General features: G+C 40.0%; 1 protein-coding gene across 1 annotated transcript in view; it reads left to right on the forward strand.

Moving 5' to 3' along the window:
• Positions 1–21,388, forward strand: part of sema5a (sema domain, seven thrombospondin repeats (type 1 and type 1-like), transmembrane domain (TM) and short cytoplasmic domain, (semaphorin) 5A) — a 234,231-nt gene that overhangs the window by 140,987 nt on the left and 71,856 nt on the right. Inside the window, exons 12-15 of the mRNA XM_033985975.2 lie at positions 2,917–3,034; positions 7,090–7,274; positions 8,854–8,997; positions 16,926–17,073. Of these exons, the coding sequence (XP_033841866.1) occupies positions 2,917–3,034; positions 7,090–7,274; positions 8,854–8,997; positions 16,926–17,073 (595 nt within the window). The remainder of the gene's footprint in view (positions 1–2,916; positions 3,035–7,089; positions 7,275–8,853; positions 8,998–16,925; positions 17,074–21,388) is intronic.

Genomic DNA, 21,388 nt, shown 5'->3' on the forward strand with positions numbered 1-21,388 from the left:
TATAAACTTATTTCCAGCTCCTTTTCATGCATTCAAATAGTACTTTAAATGCGAACTGTGCAACTTCCCCGATGGAGAGTCCGCCGTCTTTTTCTTTGATTTTTAATTGTTTGTTTAATTAAAGAATGTTCCACAGTAGGACATAAAACCAAAGTAGAGTTTTAACTTTCTATCTCCATGGAGACTCACTGTAAAAACCTGCACATAATGATTTTTTATAGAAGTTTGGACAGTAGGAAACATATTTTACTGGACATAGGGACATTTTATTGTATTTTACTGCTAATGTTAATTATAAACTGATAGTCTTGTAGTGTAATTGTAATTAAATGTGTATATTTATTGTGTGTTCACCTGCCCAAGGACTAAATCTGGTACAAATCATCTTTTCTTTTGTTAGATTAATGAATTTGCACATCGTCCCTGACAAATAAAGAATGAAGAAAGAAAGAAAGACCAGCATAATGTCACCACCACGTTTTTCAAAGCATTTTTGAGCGATAAAAACACATGCAGTTGAATAAATGCAAGATATGAGTTTAATGTCATACTGTGGAACATTATGACAAAGTAAAAACATGAACAGGAGACAAGGAGATGCTAAATGGTAAACGGTCACATTTTTATATAGCGTTTTTCCATCTTCAAGGCACTGTTTAAGCTCTTTACACTAAGGAACGACTCACCCGTTCACTCATACATTCGTACACTAATTATGTGAAGTGTCTTGCCCAAGGACACAACAACATTGATTTGCATGAGCTGGAATCGCACCGTCAAACTGTGCGTCGGTGGATCTGACTGCTCAACCAATGATGTTTAGCAGGATTTGACCCGCCAACCTTCAGATTAATAGATAAACACTCTACAAACCGAGCTACTGTCGCTAAACAAAACAATATACCTGAAAAGTTACATGTTAAACCTTTAATAGCAACGTTTCCTATTAAAAAACATGCCACAGCAGCTCTAGTTGTCCGCACGCATCTTGTTTCTTCTTACTAGACCGTGCACAATGATTAAAGCGCCCACAGTCTCTTGAGAGCAGGTATCGTCTTCCCCTCTCATTATGCAGGACGTCACCTTGTCCCAACAGAAGCTCCCCATAACTCCTCTCCTCCTCCTCCTCCTCCTCCTCCTACCACCCCTCCCCTCCAGACATTACGTCAGCCGCCTCGTGTCTGCACTCCTCGCCGGCCTGATGCATGCGACCTGCGTCCTTGTATTGGCACCACTGTAGCCCCTGTCAGCTCATTGTTATGGATGATACTCATAACTTTTGTTTACGTTTGGCTGGGGGCACGTCGGGCCAGGTTGAAGTCGGGATCTGGGAGACGAGTCGCTGAGCTGTCAGTGCCGCTGCCGTGCATTTGCTTAAGACAGTAACAATATGAGTTTGTGTTACACTCTATATACAGAGAGAGACGACATAGCTACAGGGAATTGTCGGATGGACAAGAATAAGAAATAATCTCAGTTTGTCCTTAATACTCCTTCTATTTGAAACACTACAAAACTGAGCGAGTGTTTCAAATACAGTGCTGTGTTTATTGCTAGTAAATATGTGTTTTAGCATAGATACTATTACCAATACTTCACACTGTCGCTGTTTACATTAAAAGCACCAACTATAACATCATCTAATCTTATTTAAAGGGCCACTGTGTAACTTTTCTGGTGCGTACTGTGTCATCTGATTGGCTGAATAATTTTGCGGAGTTGCGACAGAAGCTGAGTTGCAGTGTTTGTCCACAGATCTCAAGGTTGGCGGTTCGAATCCCGCTCTCAACGTTTAAAAACATAAATCACTGGTAGAGCGTTGAGATCTACTGATTGGATTCACAGGTTGTCGGTGCGATTCCAGCTCCTACAGATGAATGCTGTTGTTGTTGTTGTTGTGTCCTTGGGCAAGACACTTAATCCACCTTGCCCTTAGTGTGTGTGTACATTGGTGTATGAGTGTGCCTGTGTGTGAACTCTCGAGTCGTTCCTTGATGTAAATCGCTTTGAGAGCCTTGAAGGTGTAAAAGAGCTATATAAAAATGTGATTTATCATTTCCTTTGCCTGAAATATTCCACAGTATGCCATTAAATGTTTCTATTTTACATTTATTCAGTTGCATAGTTACTGCTACTGCTGTACTGCTGAAAAAATAAATAAAAATTGAAAAGTATACGTCGTTACACCAGCTTGCTTCTCCACACATCTGACCCGTAACTTGACCGAGCGGCTTGTCTCTTAATCCCATTCTGCGGAACATTTCAAGCAACGCTATGACACATCCATAGTGACAAGCAGATGTCAGACCCTCCACCAGAAAAGTTACACATTGAACCTTTAAAGATAAGTTCAATGTTGTCATACTTTTTACAAATAAATATATATATTTTTATCCAATCTGGAAAAATGACAAGAATTATGCCGCTCCTCCCGCTCTCTCCCAGCTGTTTCCCTAACCTTTACCCAAGGCTGAATTAAAAACAGTAAATCAGTAATTGCAAGCATCCAAAACGGCCACAGCCATTGAAATAACGAATGTCCTTTTTAATTTAGGTGAACAGCCTGCTCCGACTCTATCTGTCTGCACCATGTAAAACACCGAGCTGTAGCGGTTACACACCTCTTGATATTATCTCGTTGGACACTCTCGCCTAGTTACTCATGTCCTAAAATGGCTTCTCTCTCCCTCATCACAATCCTCCCTTTTGAACCAATTCTATTTTCCCTACTTCTCTAACTTATCTCTTTCATTTCCTCCTCGCATTCATCAGTCATTCCACCTTCTTATCTGCTAACTTTTCTCTATCCAAACTCTCATCTGTTTTGGTGTGGTAATCCCTTGTTTAATTCATTTCTGTCCGTCTCATGACAGGATGATAAAAGCTCATTAAATCTTCTGTCTCGTCTTATTGCAGAGCGTGTGTGGGTGCCAGGGACCCCTATTGTGGTTGGGATGTGCTACTGAAGAAGTGTACCACCCTGGAAGAGAGTGTCCGGATGAGCCAATGGGAGCAGAGCATTTCCAAGTGCCCTGTAAGTGCTATTGCAATACTTCTAATCTGCTATAAATTTATTGTGGTCCATTTACTTGTTTGCTGCCTGTATCTTGACTTTTAAAGCTAATAGAAAGTGCTATTATATATCTTTGGAATCTTTTTCTCTCCACGTACGTCTTGGTTCTTCGATAAGGTCTACGTCCTGTTCTGTATTCTCCTCTTACTTCTGCAATTTACAAGCAACTGCTGCTATAAACCAGAGATCGAATATAGTGTTGCCAAAGAAGAGTGTCTGGGGATTGAGCTGGTTGACTTTAAAGAACAGTTTGTACACAGGAACGGAGTGATCTGAAAGCTGATACTCAATCATCAGCAGCAATTGCCTTTATTAACATGCAGCCTTACACATTCTGGCCGATGTGTTAGATTTAAGATTTTTTTTTTCAAAATCTGAAACTGAAGAAGAATTTTCTGTTTGTTTGCCTGACACCCGGAAGGCCCCAGATTGAACTCCTGAGCTGGGCCAGGCCTTTCTGTACCGAGTTTGCATGTGTCTCCTTGTGTCTGTGAGTTTCTTCTAGGCACACAGCCCAAAATACTCTAGGTAATCCTCCAGCTATTCATGGGTTTCAGCTTCCTGTCATAAGCAACATTTTGAGGACTGTGGCTGTAGTTAGCAGAGATAATAGCTGTACTAGTGACAGAGTACCACTTTAGTTGAGCAGGGATTTGGAGCATTTTCTCCCATTTTGACATTAAAATTGATAGCACGAGGTGTGGTAGTTTGACTAGATTAGTTTCCAGTCACTATGGGTGGACCATGTGCCTCTGCATTTTTTTCATGTGACTTTATAGTTTCAGAGGAATATTTAGCAGTGGAGTGGCCAAGCGTCCTACGGCATCTGTCAGCAGAGCTGTGGCTGGGAGTGAGCCCATGCTGTTTCCATTAAGATGTACAAATCTGTATGCATGCCCATGTCAGGCCCATATGTTCACATGTAAATGTATGCGTATGGAGTGATTCCCCAGTGAAATGGCTAATGCCCAACATGTTTATTCATTTATCCTTTGTGTCTATTAGCTTAAGTACACTTAAATAACGCCTGCTTTAAGCAACACTCTAATGAATGATTTTACAACCCTCCATTTAATCAAGCGCTAATGTACTCTTTATGTCAGTACAAAGAGAAGGTTGTTGCTACAAAAACGACTCAAATAATTCAAGAACATAAGTTGACTGCCAGGTCAACCCTGAATCTACTCTGCATCACAATTGTCTTTATGTTCCTTTGGGTTAGCTGGAGGAAGTGTCTCGGGAGGTGGAAGATCAAATATCTTTGCTTTGACTGCTGCTTCCATATAATTGATAAAGACATTTATCCTCATAGCACCTGTCAAACTGTCTGTCACATATCCAACCATTTCAAGTGTTTTTCCATTGATTGAGGAACTGAGTTTCTCAGTAATAATCTGTGCAGCTAAAATGCTTTTACAGTCGGCCTCTGAGAAACTAGACAGAGTCAGAATGTTTGTCATCACAGGTCAGCGTCAGGTTGAAGGATGTACAAATATAAAGCAACTATTTGTTTTTCGTATTGGTTCTGACATGATGCAGGGCTTTTCAAACATCCCGCCTGCATAAATAACACCTCGAGTCTCAGTGACATGTGACATGTCTGGTTTTGACAGGAAGGGCATCTGGCATAAAATATCTACCAAGTGACCGTGCCGCTGGTTCCCGTAAATGTCTGCAGAAAGTAAAAGAGGGTGAAGTGATTACACGCTAATGCTCTCGGGGAGTATTATCTGATTGGATGCTGCCATATCACTTATTGCCCCATCTGTAAGTGATAGGTGCAACAGATGTAATATTGGCTTTTTCTTGCTGCTGCGCCAACTCATCTATCCAAAATTGGCCGCCTTTGCCAAGCATTCCCAATCGAGGTTCGCAGCAGCTTTCAATTACCAATAAGGACAGGCGTTATTTCGTCTTCTTCCAAAACAGCTGATGTCTTTTCATTCAAAGTGTTTTTTTCGCTGTTCCAAATGGCTTCTTGGAAAGTAGCAGCGAGCGTTCTCATATCATCTGTCGTGCCTTTTTGTATTTAGCCCTGGTGCCCTGGACTTCTCGAGTAATATCCAAACTGTCCCGCTGCATTCTGTTTTGCTTCAGACGTCTATTTATGCACTGCTTTTTATTTCCTCATATTTCTGTGAGTTGAATGCGTCGATTCACAGCATTCATTTTCTGGGAAAGTCTTTTTCTGTCAGATCGTATCCATAGCCCTTCCTCATACATCTTTCTTGTGTTTACGCCAAGCTGTGTCCTGGTGACTGAACAGTTTGGGATGTGCAGAAAGCCTCATAATGTGGCTATTTTTGCATCTGGTTGAGGGAAATTGATTTTGGAAGCTGCCACATGGGCTTTGTTTCCCAAACCACAAATACCTAAGTTGTAGTGAGTGCTTTCCAGGAAATCCATTATCCTCCAAAATATTGCATGGCTCTCTGTGGGGATTTGGAATACAACATGGTACACCTGTCTGTTTTTATATCTTCATTCCAAGTTAAAATTATACTTTTGTTACCTTTTTAAACTAGGGTTTTAGTCAGCTTATGTTCACCAGTGTTTGGGAGTTCAGATAAGTCATACTAGGGCTGCACAATATATCGCAGAAACAGCACAAAGTTCATTTAACAGACGTGTTTTTGGCAAGTAAAATGGACAAAAAAGGCAGATTTCATTCATTTTTTGTTATTAAAGGGTCGATATTCCGCTATTTTCTGATCTGTTATGTTTCCTCATCACAGACAGACCTGGAGTTGTCTTTTGTTTCATTCACATATGTTTAACACACAAAACCTGCATATTTAGGCTGAGTTATTCTCTCAAATGGAAAACTCTCTGTTCCACCTTGTGATGTCATGTGATGATACAGGAAGTGCTCCACTGTGTTTTAAACTAAATACACCATCACTAGAATCATTTGGATCATTTCACACCTGGAATTGCCAATCTCTACTCAACTAAAGGGAAAGAAGTCGCTGTTAACGTGAAAAGTACCACTACATGACATCACAAGGTGGAACAGAGCATTTTGAGCTTTGGAGATGTAGACAGACTAATAGCACAGGGTTAATCAGACATGTGTGACTGAAACAAAACACAACTCTAGGAATGTTTTTGAGAAGATAACATCATTATAACATCACTTAAAGCTCACAAGAGTCAATTTTGCGTAATGTGGGACCTTTAACTTCTACATTAGAGTTGACTTGGTTTTGTCTTTGCTTTTATTTTGACACAGTTTGACTCGTAAATTAACGCATGTGCATTTTTTGCTTTAAATCAACTGAACTTACGGTGCCAAAAGTATATAAATCTCATCGTTTCCCCATATCGTGCAGCCCTAGTGCTAATATTAAAAAAATATATATATGGTCATTCTCATTTTGACAGCGTGTATCCACCATCTTGTCCTTTCGTTCATTACCTAAAGCCCATAGGTGAGAGTAGAGGCATAGATTGACCAGTAAATCAAGAGCTTTACCTTTTCACTCAACTCCTCCTTTGCCACAACAGCAACCACATCACTGCAGACGCTCCACCGATCCGCCTGTCAATCTCACTCTCCATCCTTCCCTCACTCGTGAACAAGACCCTGAGATTTATTTATTTATTTAAGTCTGAAAAAATAATCTATTAAAAAAATCTGCAGAACACCAGATAAATCTCATTGGACTAAGACCCCGAGATACTTGATCTCCTCCACTTGCGGCAGGGACTCTCTATTCTTTTGACCTTTTCCAACAATTTAGATTCTGTCACTGTCGCTGACTCATATTAAGTTCAAAATGTCCTTTCTATCTTAGACTTGAAACTAAAAATGTTGTGCATGCTCCAAATAAGAACTGCAGTGTTGGTATCATTGTTGTTATGTCACCATGTCGAAATTACAAGTGGCAAGCACGAATGTAGTCTCTGTATGTTTGTATCGACTGAATGATTTTGGTCAAAGATGCATTACACTGTTCTGTGTACTCTGTCGTAAAAATGTGTCTCTGATGTGTGTACGTCTGTGCTGTTCTCAGGTGCGTAACGTGACAGTCGATGGAGGGTTTGGCTCCTGGTCCAGTTGGTCCATGTGCAGTCACAGTGACGGAGGGGGGAGTGCTGGGGCATGTCTGTGCCGGACCAGAGCCTGCGATAGCCCCGCCCCCCAGTGTGGCGGCCAGCAGTGTCATGGCATCAGTGTGGAGGTGGCCAACTGCTCCAGGTAACCACACGACCAGATGAAATCCCACAGTCAAACTCCTCTGTGGAGCTCAGAGGAGTCACTTTGGATGAGACAGTCTTTGTTTCATCACACCCCCTCGTTACAGAGCCCTGTGTTAATAAAACTACACTCTGTCGCCACATGTTTTTAATTCAGTGTTTCCGACTTTGGGATAAAGTGTTGATTGGCTGTTTTTTCACCCCTTTTCTGCTCTTGCTAAATTACAGCTTTGACACTATTAACAATTCATGACACATTGGTATATGTTGTTAAAATTTGAGACTTTCTTGGCAAGAACAAGCTAACGCACCACTTCTATGGGCAAGGTGGGTGAAGTGTATTGAACACAACAATACAAAATGGTCCAAGGGGGAATCAATCCTTCAACCCTTGGGCTTGGGGCCCACTCAGCCACTGTCACCTCAGTTCACTCCTGTTACAGCACAGCTCAGCTAGGGACAGGGGAAGTAACAAATAATGATGGAAAATTGTTAAACTAAAGTTGCAATTTATTAAAAAGAAATGTTAAATTAAAAACTAACAAAAAGAGGCTCTTAACAGAATAGTTCAAGGTATGATTTAATTAAAGTAATACAGCTAACAAAACAAAAGTACAGAAAATACAATAACAAAAAACAAAACCAGTGTCAGAACTAATTTACAAAGTTAAAGTTTCAACAATCAGAGCCGCACAGAACAAAATCAGCACTGTTCACTGACAGAACCCAGCAGCCTGGAGGGGCAGGTCCTTTTAAGGTGTGGCAGCTGCAGGTGAAGTCCCAGGAGTTTCCAGGCTCTAGGATGTTGCACCAATCAGCACATAGTACCCAGCAGCCAATCAGGTACCAGCTTGTGAGCAATACACCAATCACAGGAGAGTTGTGTCGGTTCAAATCTTGCACACAGAAACAGAGATCAGCACAGAGGTCAACACATATGGAGGCCTGGGGCTATAACTATTCCACATAAGTGTGTCTTTGAAATGATGGTATCAGATTTGATCCCCCAACAACTATGGACCCATGAATATTTTGTCACAAATGTATCCAAACTTTAAAGTGCCATTTGTAGTTTTTGATGGGTCAGGACAAATATAATTCCATCTTAACTAGATATTAATGCTTTGAATTTCAGTTCTTTTTTGTGGCTCCCAATTTAAATAAATAAATAAATGTGAGATAACATTTAGGATACAATTGAACTACAATTTGACAATTCCTCATGTGGTAGCACCAGCTGTGGTATGAATAGGCAGTAGTATTACTCTGTATTAGTATTACTCTGTCTCTGCAGGGTTTTACATGAAAGAAAATGGCTAATATGGGCCATTTTGGAGTGCATCAGTCCTGTGCATTTTGGCGGCCGCAGCACATGTTTAAACCACTTAAGCTGCTCTTAAAGGCTCCATCCATCTGCTGTGTGAAAAGGAAGTAGGTAGAATCGTAAGAGCCTTAATGTTACTGTAGTCTAGTTTATCTTGCATATGCCTCAAAGCCGAGGTTATCTCAGCTTTAGTCTAGAGTCTATTTTTTGTGACGTCATAACTGCCCCTCTTCATAACGTCTTCGTATCTCCATAGAAACGGTGCGTGGACTCCCTGGACGTCGTGGTCTCCCTGTAGCACCAGCTGTGGTATCGGCTTTCAGGTCCGGCAGCGTTCGTGCAGCAACCCCGCCCCCCGGCACGGAGGGAGAGTGTGTGTGGGCCAGAACAGAGAAGAACGGTAATACACACATGTACAAACCACAGCCAACATCTAAACACATCTCCACACTGGGCTAGAGCTGGACGATGTGGAGAACATGTGACACTGTACTGAGTTAAATGAACGTAGGCATATTTATATTTTAGATCACAGCTGTCCCAACCTTTTTCATCAAGGGCCACGTATCAAAACACAGCTAAAGTGGAGGGTCAAACAAGGGTGACAGACTGATGGTCAACACACTAAATAGTTCAAATATATACATTTAGGACATGCTCAGATACCTGTTTTCGATAGATTAGGTTAATTATCTCAATTATTTTCTTTGAATCAACATAAAATAAATACATGGAAAATGGTTAATCTGGTCTTTCCTTTTTTTTATTTGATTTTTATTATTATTTAATTTGTTATTATTTTTATCATTTATTATTTCATTTTTTTATTATTTTATTTATTATTTTATTATTTTTATGTATTTATATATTTTTATTTCTTTTAGGAGATTTTTTTTCAGCTCAATATTTAGTTTATTTTCATATCATTTCGACTCTTCACTAGCGGTGGTCACATGATGCTGCTGTGACCTGTGCAGAGCAGCTGATTTAAACAGGTTTTTGGCGCTGTCTTCCTACCACTCGAGGCAGGTGGGAGAAATACACAAATGTGCCCATGGGACTATAAACCGGGACAAGGGGGCCTTTTTAGTCTCACACACCTGGGATACTGTCCTGAAGAAGCCGGACTGCAGATAGCGCGGTCGTCCTGCCTCCACTGATAGGAAGACGGCACCAAAAACAGTTTAAATCAGCTGACCGTGATTAGTGTAAAAAACGTAGTAGTAAGTGTAAAAGTATACTCCTATAATCTGGTTGGATCTATTTTATTATCATCTCCTAAAAGACAAAAACAGATGCACAAGTTGAAAACATAACCTGCATTTTTGTATATATTTTTGTTTTTATCCAACCTGTGTCCGATTCTGTGACAGTTAATTAAGAAGTTAGTAGAATAGTAGAATATGCCTGTGCTTAGATAATTATCAAGTTTCATACACACACACAGACATAGTAGAAGTCGTTTTGTGAGGCATAATCACTTTGTAGAGATGTATGTGCGGTCTCCAAGCAACCCTCAAGCCTTGAAAATTATCTATTTTTTGAACATGACACAAAGAGAAACGCAAAAAACAAAAAAAAGGTTTGGTAAGGTCAAGATCTAGTGCGCACAGGTCTGCAAAGTTTTCTGTCACAAGCTTTAGATTATGAAGTTTTATATACTCTCTGATAGGTTTAAGTGAAGTTAATGTCGCACAAAGATTGATTGAAGAAAAAAAAGTCAACAAACAAGTGAGATGAACTATAGGGAAACAAAAATGGACGAAAAACAATTTATTACTCCAACAGGAAAGAGCAAACGGTGTTGTACCTCATATCACATCTTCTTTTTAATATATTTTGGACGTTTCTCGTTTTCCCTCTCCTTACCTCACCATTTTGCTTTTGCTTGTTGCCCAATTTCTCTCACAAATTGAAGCCCTCAGAGAAAGCAAACCTCCGACAATGATACTATTTGAGATTGCATTTCTGAACTTGACTTTGACTCATATATTTTAGTTGCCTGAGATAAAGAATAGACACTTCGTCAATACTTTACGAAGATGTGAGTCTGGTCACCGGTGGATCTGCCTGTGTTCAAATGGGCGTGATTGACGGGTGGATTAGCCAATCAGGGACAGGCGTGGACCGTCCTTATCGGAAATAATAAAGGAAAAAAATATATATCACGGAATTGAAAAAACTCTAAACTAACACTAAACTCTGAGAGAAATTTGAGTTTATTTGCAAATCATAGATGACCAATGAGCTCCTTTGTTTCAGACGTGTCACTGAAAAAAAAACAAATCTGATTGGACGATCATGTTTGACCAGGCTGGAGATGTAACGAAGGGAGTGTGGAGCAGACTGATATCAATCTGTATAAAAATAGGGAGAGATTTAAATTCTACTTATGAGGAACATGCTGTACTTGTTACTTACTGTATTTAGTCATAACACTGAATTTAAATGTTATTCAAAATAGTCAAAATATGCACACGATGTATCTTCTCTGGCAGCTTTTTTAGAGATTCTTTGCTTTGGAATAGTGGAATAGTTTATTGTTAAATCTATCACACATTTATCCTCACATTACAAGTGTTTTTATCGCTAGAAAACTGATTTAAAATGTGTAATTTGTCTCTGATTGTGAGTCGTATTCTCTCATCCTGATCAGTAAGTTGGCCTTACGTCATCACCTGCTCAAGTTAAATGCCACTTAATACTTTGGAACATCCCCGTCAAAGCGTATGACATAGCATCCGCTGGAAAAGTCCCATATTGCAGCTTTAATTTTGCCACAAACCAGAGCAGATAGAAATCGTCTGAACTTGAAACAGCTGAAATATCACAGGACACATTTTGATTTTCCCACCCGCCTGTGTTCCTTCTTCTTAGCCTGGGTTTTGCCTTGTTTGATCTTAGTGCTCTGAATATGTGCTTTGTTCAGCTGTTTAAAACACCTTAGGCCAGTTTGAGGCCAGCTGCGAGGGCGGAGAGGATTCTGCTCTGAAAGAATAAAGAAGTGTGTTTTTCATGTGAGTGGAAAAATCTGCACTGGTCACTTGAATAGCACTAGTATTACCCTGTCCGTGTGGTTTTACATGAAAGACAGTGGCTAATAGGGGCCATTTGGGAGCCTCAGACCTGTTGTGTGCACTTTTATTGCCACAGCACATGTTTAAATCAAGTAAGCCATCAATCTGCTGTGTGAAGTGCGAAACAGGTAGAATCCACTGTGCTACCTTGAATTCAAAATAGGAAAATGGTTACATGGCTTGTTATTATGATTTATTACGGCATTTTAAACTACTTTGGGCATAAGAGCCTCAATGTCTCTGTAGGATAATTTATCTTGGAAATGACTCAAAGCTCAGTACCTAATTGGTATGAAATTTGTCTCTTAATTTTACCAGTAGAAGGTGCGAGAACTGCCTCTGCTGGGACTTTGAAAAGTGAAGCAGGTTGGATGATGTGAAGCTGAAAATAACAGTAGCTTGGTGTCAAAATGCTCAGCTGTGAAGGTGATTTGTGTAATTTGAGCACTGACATGATCAGAACACATAAACTGATGGTTTATGGACTTTAAAAACATGGAGGAGCTCCACGGATGACAACACTGATCAGTCTTGTTACACTGCACTGAGACACAGAGGCCACAGAGAAGAACAGTATCTCTCTCCCTCCCTCTCTCTCTCTCCCTCTTTCTGTTTCTCTGTTTCTCTTTCTGCTTCTCTCTGTTTCTCTCTCTCTTTCTCTCTGTTTCTGTCTTTGTTTCTCTCTCTGTTTCTTTCCCTCTTTCTTTCTGTTTTGCTCTCTCTGTTTCTCTTTCTGTTTCTCCTTTTCTCTCTGTTTCTCTCTGTCTCTCTTTCTCTGATTCTGTTTCTCTCTGTGTGTCTCTCTGTCTTTCTCTGACTCTGTTTCTCTCTCTCACTGTTTCTCTTTCTCTCTCTCCCTTTCTCCCACTCTCTGTGTTTCACTCTCTCACTCTCTGTTTCTCTCTATATATTTCTCCCTCGCTTTCTCTCTGTTTCTCCCTCTCTTTCTCTCTGTTTCTTTCTCTCTCTCTGTTTCTCTCTCTCCTTGTTTCTCTCACTCTGTTTTGCTCTCTGTTTCTCTGTCCCTCTCTTTCTCTGTTTCTCTTCCTCTCTCTGTTTCTCCCTCTCTTTCTCTCTGTTTTGCTCTCTGTTTCTCTGTCCCTCTCTTTCTGTTTCTCTTTCTCTCCCTCTCTCTGTTTCTCTCTCTCCCTCTCTCATTTTTTCCCTCTCAATTTGCTGCTGTATTCACCTTATTCCGGACGTTGCCGTGGGCGCCGCCATCGTTATTTGGGCTGATTTATTTTGTATAGAGCTGCCAATCTTGACAGTCGTTTTAAATCGTCCCAGAGAACGTGAACATCAACAATGAACCTTTAACACAAACAAACCTACTGTATATCGCGTATCGGTGGTGAAACTTCTCTCAAATTCTCCATTGAAACGAACGGGAATCTCACTTAACCAGACGTGCCATGACAAAGAAATTGGGTGAAGTGTCTTGCCCGAGGACACAACAACAGCATTCATCAGAGGGAGCTGGAAACTCTCAGCTGAATCAATAATGTTTATGTCGAGAGCGAGGAGCGTTTAGAGGCAAAAGTGGGCGAGGTCAATGCTAAAGTGGTCAAGAGCTTTGTCCTCTGGAGAAGAATCCCAACTAAATATGCAGAATTACACAAATAAACAAATCTAATCCAGGCATGTCATTGGATAAAGACACAGCTTTGTAACACGCTCACACATTAAACAGACAGATGAGCATATAAGCCCTTAAAGGTTTTGTTCAACACCGCAGACCGTGCATGACATTTTGTATCTCCTCTAACATTGTTTATTTATAATATCTTATTTGGACGTATGCCCGATCCCTACTCCCACACATGTCCAGGCTTAAGAGGACTACTTATGTCAGCACATTTATTCAAAGTGAACACCAGAGCTCAGAGGTCCTAAGTCTGTTCTCTTGTTCTTCAGCCATAACTTCAGTCCTGATTGTCCTGCAGCAGCTTTCAAAGATAAACAGAGTGTAAAGGCGCTGCTTTGGGTCTAAATCTGGCTGTACTTAAATCCTGCATTATGAACCTTCTGTTGATATTTCCCTTAGCACGCTGCACTGTCTTCACTGCTTACTCAGCCTTCAGTGGATAATTAGAGACTTGTGCGTTTGGGGAAAAAGGGAGATTAGATATTATGGACCAAAGCCTGTCTGGAATGATAAAAGTGTGCACAAATGTAATTTTCAGGCTTTTAATCATGTGTGTATTGATTTCATTGTGTTCAAGTGCCTTCAGGAGATTTTCCACCGGGGTTAGTTTTAGTTCCAACTATGAAGTTAAATCTTACACTTGTTTGAGGGAAACAAAATGAAAACTACTGCATTTATTAACGGAGATGTAGGAGGAGCGGCAGTAGCTCGGTTTGTCCACTGATATGAACCCCGCTCTCGACATAAACGTCATTGGTCGAGCGAGATCCATTGACCCACAGGTTGGCGGTGCGATTCCAGGTCCCAGAGATGAATCCTGTTGTTGTGTCTTTGTGCACTTAGACACTTAACCCACCTCGCCCCCAGTGTCTGTGTCCACTGGTGTGTGAATGAACTGGACTCAGACACTGGGGGCCTGCAGGTGGAAAAGCACTATATAAAAATGTGAATAATTACCATTTTAGAAAGAAATACACTGACATGGCATTAATCCAGTAGTTCTCTCTCTTTCTCTCTCTGTTTCTCTCTTTCTCTCTCTCTCTCTCTCTCTGTCTGTTTCTCTTTCTCTCAGTGTTTCACTCTTCCAATGCTCTCTGTTTCTCTCCCCCTGTTTCTCTCTCTATTTCTCTCTCTGTTTCACTCTCTCACTCTCTCTGTCTCTTTCTATTTCTCTCTCTGTTTCTCTCTGTCTCTCTCACTCTCTCAGTCTCTCTCTTTCTCTGTCTCTTTCTGTTTCTCTCTTTGTCTCTGTCTCTCTCCCTCTCTGTCTCTCTCTCACTCTTTCTGTCTCTCTCGCTCTGTTTCTCTCTCTCTTTCTCTCTGTGTCTCTCTCTTTGTTTCTGTCTCACTCTCTCTGTCTCTCTCCCACTGTTTCTCTCTCTCTTTCTCTCTCTGTGTCTCTCTCTCTGTGTCTCTCTTTGTTTCTGTCTCTCTCTTTCTCTGTCTCTTTCTGTTTCTCTGTCTCTCTGCCTCTCTCTGTCTCTCTCTCTGTTTCTCTCTGCTTCTCTCTCTCTGTGTCTCTCTCTCACTCTTTCTGTCTCTCTCCCTCTCTTTCTGTTTCTCTCTCTCTGTCTCTCTCTCACTCTTTCTGTTTCTCTCTGTTTCTCTCTCTCTTTCTCCCTCTCACTTTCTCTCTCTCTGTCTCTCTCTCTTTCTCTCTCTGTTTCTCTCACTCTGTTTCACTCTCTGTTTCTCTCTTTCTCTCTCTCTCTCTCTGTGTCTCTTTGTTTCTGTCTCTTCCTCTCGGTTTCTCTCTCCCTCTTTCTCACTCATTAAATAAACAGCTGATCATATAAGCCCTTAAATGTTTTGTTTAAATGAACTGTACTCTGGGGGCCTTGAAGGTGGAGAATCTCTATATAAAAATGTGAATAATTTCCATTTAAAAAATACACTGACACGACATTAATCCATTTGTTGTTGTTGTTGTCCTGTTGTCTCCTAGTGTGTGAAAATTGCCCTTATTAAAAACACAACAATAGCGCAGATTATGTAAAAAACACTACACTGAAACAGATTTCCTCATTGTTAAACCGTCTCCAGTTAAAAGTGAAAGGTGCTATATAAATCCAAACTATTATTGGTATAATTCTAAAGACGCCTTCGCCTACTCAGCTGCACCGAAGAGAGAAAAGAGCCCACACTTTCACTTTCTATGTTTTGTATCTTAAAAACTGTAACGCTGCAAGAAAACACTTAGAAAATAACACAACAGAAGCGTCAAGTTTGTGGCCAACTGTCGGAGCTCCTAAAGACGAGCACGTGCCGAACCTCGAGCGCAATAAACCCCTTTTATAGTGGCATGTGTAACAGATATAAAATATATTATATGGCAGTAATAAGCCTCGCTCTGATTGTTAATGAGAGTGAGTTATTAAGTATAGTAGACATAGCAGTAAACTTGTCTTGTAAAACAGTGTAATTAGAAGTGATGCATGCGTCGTGTGGCTTTTACTGCAAATGAACTGTGAAATACATATTGAGGGCGATTAAAATATGTAGTAAAATGGACTTAAATGTTCAACAGAGCCTGCGCTGAAGGGTCTACAGCGAAGCGCCATAGAATCTTTGTTATAAGTAAACTTAGGAGACAGTTTGTGGAGTTATTTTTGTGACAGTGACGAGGCAAAAGTGCGCTGACGACTTTAGTGGCCTTCACAGATTATTTTAACACAGTGTCAGACAGAGTTCTTATGCCATTTTCACCTGACAGCTTAAGAGAACGCAGAGACGGGGCCGCTGGAGTTGGATGTGGGTAGTATATTTCAACAAATGCACTCAACCTGTCTACCATCTGGGAAAGTTTTAGATTAAAAAACGGGAGAACGCATTGAAAATAACTGGGTGTTTGGGGTGTTAATTATGAAAATGCGTTTTTATGTTGATATGTTATGACAGGAATCTAACAAATAAACAACTGTTCAAGCTGGGTTGGGATTTTAGCACATGTATTTCTGAATTTGCGTTAGGAATATTGTGACGATAGTATTTTAGGTTAGATTCTTTGTTTTCTTTTACTGTAAGTGGTGTCATCAAATGTAATAAACAGATAATGTCAAAGAACGGGTAAAAAATCAACTTTCTGAAGCTTTCTACAATGTTATAACGCCGTTCCCTCTTCAAAAATCCATGCATGTTTACACAATCTAGCGATCTCTCCCAGGTCCTGTTCGTTAGCTGTAAGATTCTGTGCAAAGCTCCGCCCACAAGTGTACATCACCCATGTCAGTTTTCCATAAATATACAAAACCATAACAAAAAACAATACACTACGACTTCACAAACCTGGTGTGATGTGCGATAGTTTCATTAGCGCTGGTTGAGGTGTGATAGCGCTCTGAAATGGGAGTGACTTAGCACAGGGAGCAAAGGGAAGGGCGAATCAGCGTGTCAGAAATGTCAAATGTAGCTTATTAAACATGTTAAAATGCTGTTTAACGCTTTCAAAACAATAAAAGGTGATCTAAATACGCAATGTGTTACAGAACAATACCCCATACCTCCTCTTTAACCTTCAACCTTTAACCCCTGGAATGTTTCTGTAGGTCTACGTTATCTTGAGTTACTGTGTTCAGTCCTCCTACTCACGTTTTGCGTTTCTCTCAGATACTGTAACGAGCACCTGCCCTGCCCTCCCCACGTCTACTGGTCCGCCTGGTCGCCATGGGAACGCTGTAACGTGCCCTGCGGTGGAGGTATCCAATCACGGCGCAGGACATGTGAGAATGGAGACGACTGTCCCGGCTGTGGACAGGTAGGACTTGAGACACCCATTACTGCTTTGTGCTTAATGTTTAAACGAGCCCTACTACCAAAAGCTTCTCAGTTACAGCTACGCAGATGAAAATATACAAGATACCCAAGAAAAAGATCTGTTTCATGTTTAATTTACACTTGACATAATCCCGCGAGGAGACAAACTCATTAAATACACCTCGCTGTAAGGTAAGGTGCACATTTTGCAGGAAGGGGTGAGCAGAGAAGCTGAGAATCGCTCCGAATTTAAAGTATTGTTCATTTAAATGGATTTTGCTCAAGTAAAATAGTTAATGATGCTTCCCAGTGTGGCATTAAAGCTACCATCTGCAAATTTATTAGCTTTTTTTTTTTCTTTCAGTAGACAGCAGACGTAAAACCTGCCCTTCCTCCCTCCTTTGACCTGTGCTGTCTGGTCTTCTTCTGTCAGACCAAAGCTAACGTCAGACAGCAGTAACGTAGAGAGCATCTAGTGGTGACATGTGAGAATACAACAGGGTGGGATCACAAAATTGAATCGCGTCGCTTGTCTCCATAGAGTTAAATTAGTTTCATGCCACACTGTGAAACATTCCATAACTATAACATCCCCGTGGTCAGACATGAACGACACTCAACGTTACATAACTCGCCTGTAAACGTCCTATATTACACAAAGTTGACTCTTGTGAGATTCAAGCCACGTTAGAATGTTGTTACTTCCTCAAAAACATACCTGGAGTAGTTGTTTTACTTCATTCACATATGTTTGAGTAATTCTTTACTTTTAGTCTGTCTATCCATCCATCCATTTTCTTCTGCTTATCCGGGGCTGGGTCGCAGGGATCCCAGACCTCCCTCACCCCAGACACGTCCTCCAGCTCCTCCGGTGGGACCCCAAGGCGTTCCCAGGTCTTCCTTGGGACCTCCTCCCGGTGGCCTCCTTCCAGGCAGGTCTCACCAGGAGGAGTCTGGCTACATCTCCAAAATTCAAACTGCTCTATTTAGTTAGTTTATTCAGACACACACAGAAAAACAAACAAAATAATGTCACAGTCACACACACAGAATCTGTCCAATTGTGACTGAAAGGCTTTGGCTCACAACAATTTCAAATAATTATACAATACAGAAGAAATACATTTGTTTTTATATTCATACGGTTACCTCTGGGTTCATATTTATATATAATAATCATTAGTAGTCCTTATTATCATGATCATAGGTGTTATTTTTAATCATCAGCATATCATTATTATTATTACTATTTTGTTTTCTTATTACATGATTTATATTTTGTATTAGACAAAGTTTATACTATGTTCATTAATGTTCAGTTCAGTTGTCATAGTAACAGTTATACTATTGCTCTATATTTTTCTAGAATTTTTAATTTATACATTTTTTTGAATACTTTAATTGAAGTGCAGCTTTTTAATTCATTATCCAAACGATTCCATAAATTAACCCCTGTAACTGAGATGCATATATTTTTTTGTAGTTCTTGCCATAGTTTTTTGGAAGATCCCAGTTCCCCTCAGATTATAGCGACTCTCTGTAGGTCTGAACAGCTCCTGGACACAGTGTGGAAGCCTGTGGTTATGAGCCTTATACATAACAACTACTGTATTAAACTCAGCCAGATCGTTTAGTTTTAATGTTTTTAGTTTAATAAAGAGTGGGTTAGTGGGTGCATGATATTCTGCCTGATTGACAATCCTAATCGCTTTCTTTTGAAGTAAAAATACTGGATTCATATTGGATTTATAATTGTTCCCCCATATTTCCACACAATAATTAAGGTATGGAAGGAAAAGAGAACAGTATAATATAAACCCTTTTTTTGGTTTTAAAAAGTTTTCATTTTACATATTATAGCAATAGTTTTTCTTTTTTTCTTTTTTTTTTTTTTACATTATTTATATGTAGTTTCCAGCTTATTTTACTATCGATGGTGACTCTTTCTATTTCTATATCATTAATTTGAATTTTAATTTGTTTAGAAATTTGTCTGTTCCCAAAGAGTATATATTTGGTTTTACTTAAGTGAAGTGATAGTTTGTTAATATCAAACCATCTATTTGTCATGTCATGAAGCGATAGTTTTCAAGTTAACATCTACCTTTTACCTTTAGCTCAGTAAAGATTGACAATTCCACGGCTGAAATTAACCAAATAATTCTCGTGAAGGTGTAAGGAGTTTAAAAACACAGTGAAGCACTTCCTGTATCACCGCATGACATCACAAGGCGGAACGGAGTGTTTTCTTTTTGAGCGGAAACGGCGTAATATGGGGCTTTTTGAGGCTAATTCACGTCATTCAGAAGAGAAGAACAAAACGCTAGTACCATTTTCAGCGTTCGTATGTGTCCGTGTGCTACGTGATGCATTGGATCGTTCATGTTAAACCCGTAAAAGCACAACTAAAATCCTCTATATGTCTATAATTACACAGCATCCTTCTCTCTTTTATTACCAGGATCCTTTTAACACCACACACACACACACACACAGACACACATTTGACAACAGTAATCAGCGCACATGAGCAGCTTATCTCACAGGCTCTTTTGACGCGGGCTCCGGCGTTGGCCCTTGTTGACAGAGTGATGAGATGCTGCATGTTATTTCTGTTCGCTCGCACATACCATCTCGAGTGTGCGTAAATATGAAGACGCAATGAACGCCATCGCTTTTTCTGTGTCCGTGTCCCTCGTGGAAAAGCATTAGAACATCTGGGTCAAGGCCGGGTGGTACGTGGGACTTTACGGCTGTTGTTGTTTGTGTTTTTGGTTTATTTCTAAGGTTGTTTTAAGAGAAGCGAGAAAGGACATATCGGGACTGACTTTCATTACTAAAGTGGTCGTAAATGTTGTTGTTGTTGGTTCTGCGTTTCAAAGTAGAGATGTGTGATTTGGGAAAAATATCAAATTTTGTTCTGACAAGCTTTGGGATTGGATTTGGGATTTTTTTATTTTTTTATTTCACTTTTAAGCGCACCCAGGAGATATGACAAAAGAGCTGGAATATGAACTGATACTAACAGAAGAATCACATTTCTGAACATGTTTGTACAGACCCACGGAGTACAGGGTTGTCAGTTTCTTCACGTAGAATACGACGGATATTTTGTTGTGTTGGAAATGATGATACTTCAAAAACTGCAGCCTTTTCGATTTGTTAATTGAATCTATTAAAATGAAGATTGCGATTTGATTGTGGTTAATCTTGCAGGCCTATTTCAAAGAGCAAAAAAAAAGCAAGATTTCTACTTTGTTTGGTTTAAAAAATGTAATCTCAGAAGGTATCCGACGCTCAGTTCCTCTTTCTGGTGCAATGCTGTTTTAAAGCTTCAGTGGCAGAGTGGTTAGCACAATCTAAAATTCCACATTTTGGGAGTTTTTCCTGTTTCACAACCTTGTCCAAATATCCAAAGAAACAAATGTGGTAGAAGAATTTGTGAATCTTAAAGGACGTTTAGTCTCTGACCACTTTGGTTTAAAGTTACACGTACATAATAATTATAAGTATAAGATGTGTAAGTGCACAGTAGTGTAACATGTGATTGTGTTTAAAATAGTGAGGACTGTACTCTGTCAGCTTAGAATCACAGGAGTGAATTTATAGTGAACAAATAAAGAAGCAAATGTCAGAGTAGTCTTAATCGTGTACTGCATGTAGTGTTGTCTTTATGTTCAACACACTCAACAGACTTCTGCCATGAAAAGTATTAAATAGTATTACATATACTGCTTCTTTCAAAGCTCGATTGTTACAGTTTTTAAAATGTGAAAAAAGTTCATTTCAAACAGTTTGCATTGGTCCAAAGTTATTTCTCTTTTACCTCATGCATTCCCAGCATCTTAATTATTCATTGTGATGAGTTTATAAGCACTTTTCACAACTTTCAGAGGCCAGAGCAGAGTTTTGCCACCACAGTAAAGCTAACAATAAAATAAAATGCTTTACAATTATATGCAGACACCACACAGCTGTTTATGTGATATATCTGCACTGAGGCAAGACACTTTTTACTCAAATACATGGAACACAGTAACCTGGCACCTGTCAGACTGATATGTGTTGCTCTCTGAACAGACTTCTACTCATCAATCTGGTCACTGATTGGTCACTACAGCGGAAAAAGGCAAGAAATCAAACTTTAGTTAAATCCACTTAGAGAAAAGCACGAACCCGTTTCCTTCCACAAAAGCACAAAGTGTTTTTCAAAACAAAATAGTCTGGATTTCTGCTAAAAGTGTTTCTGTTGGCATCGCCATGTTTGTTTTGTGGTGTTCGGCGACGGCCAGGGTAAAATGGAGTCACATGCCAAC

The sequence above is a fragment of the Periophthalmus magnuspinnatus genome, chromosome 20 (assembly GCF_009829125.3).
Source record: "Periophthalmus magnuspinnatus isolate fPerMag1 chromosome 20, fPerMag1.2.pri, whole genome shotgun sequence".
Classification (NCBI taxonomy): Eukaryota; Metazoa; Chordata; class Actinopteri; order Gobiiformes; family Gobiidae; genus Periophthalmus; species Periophthalmus magnuspinnatus.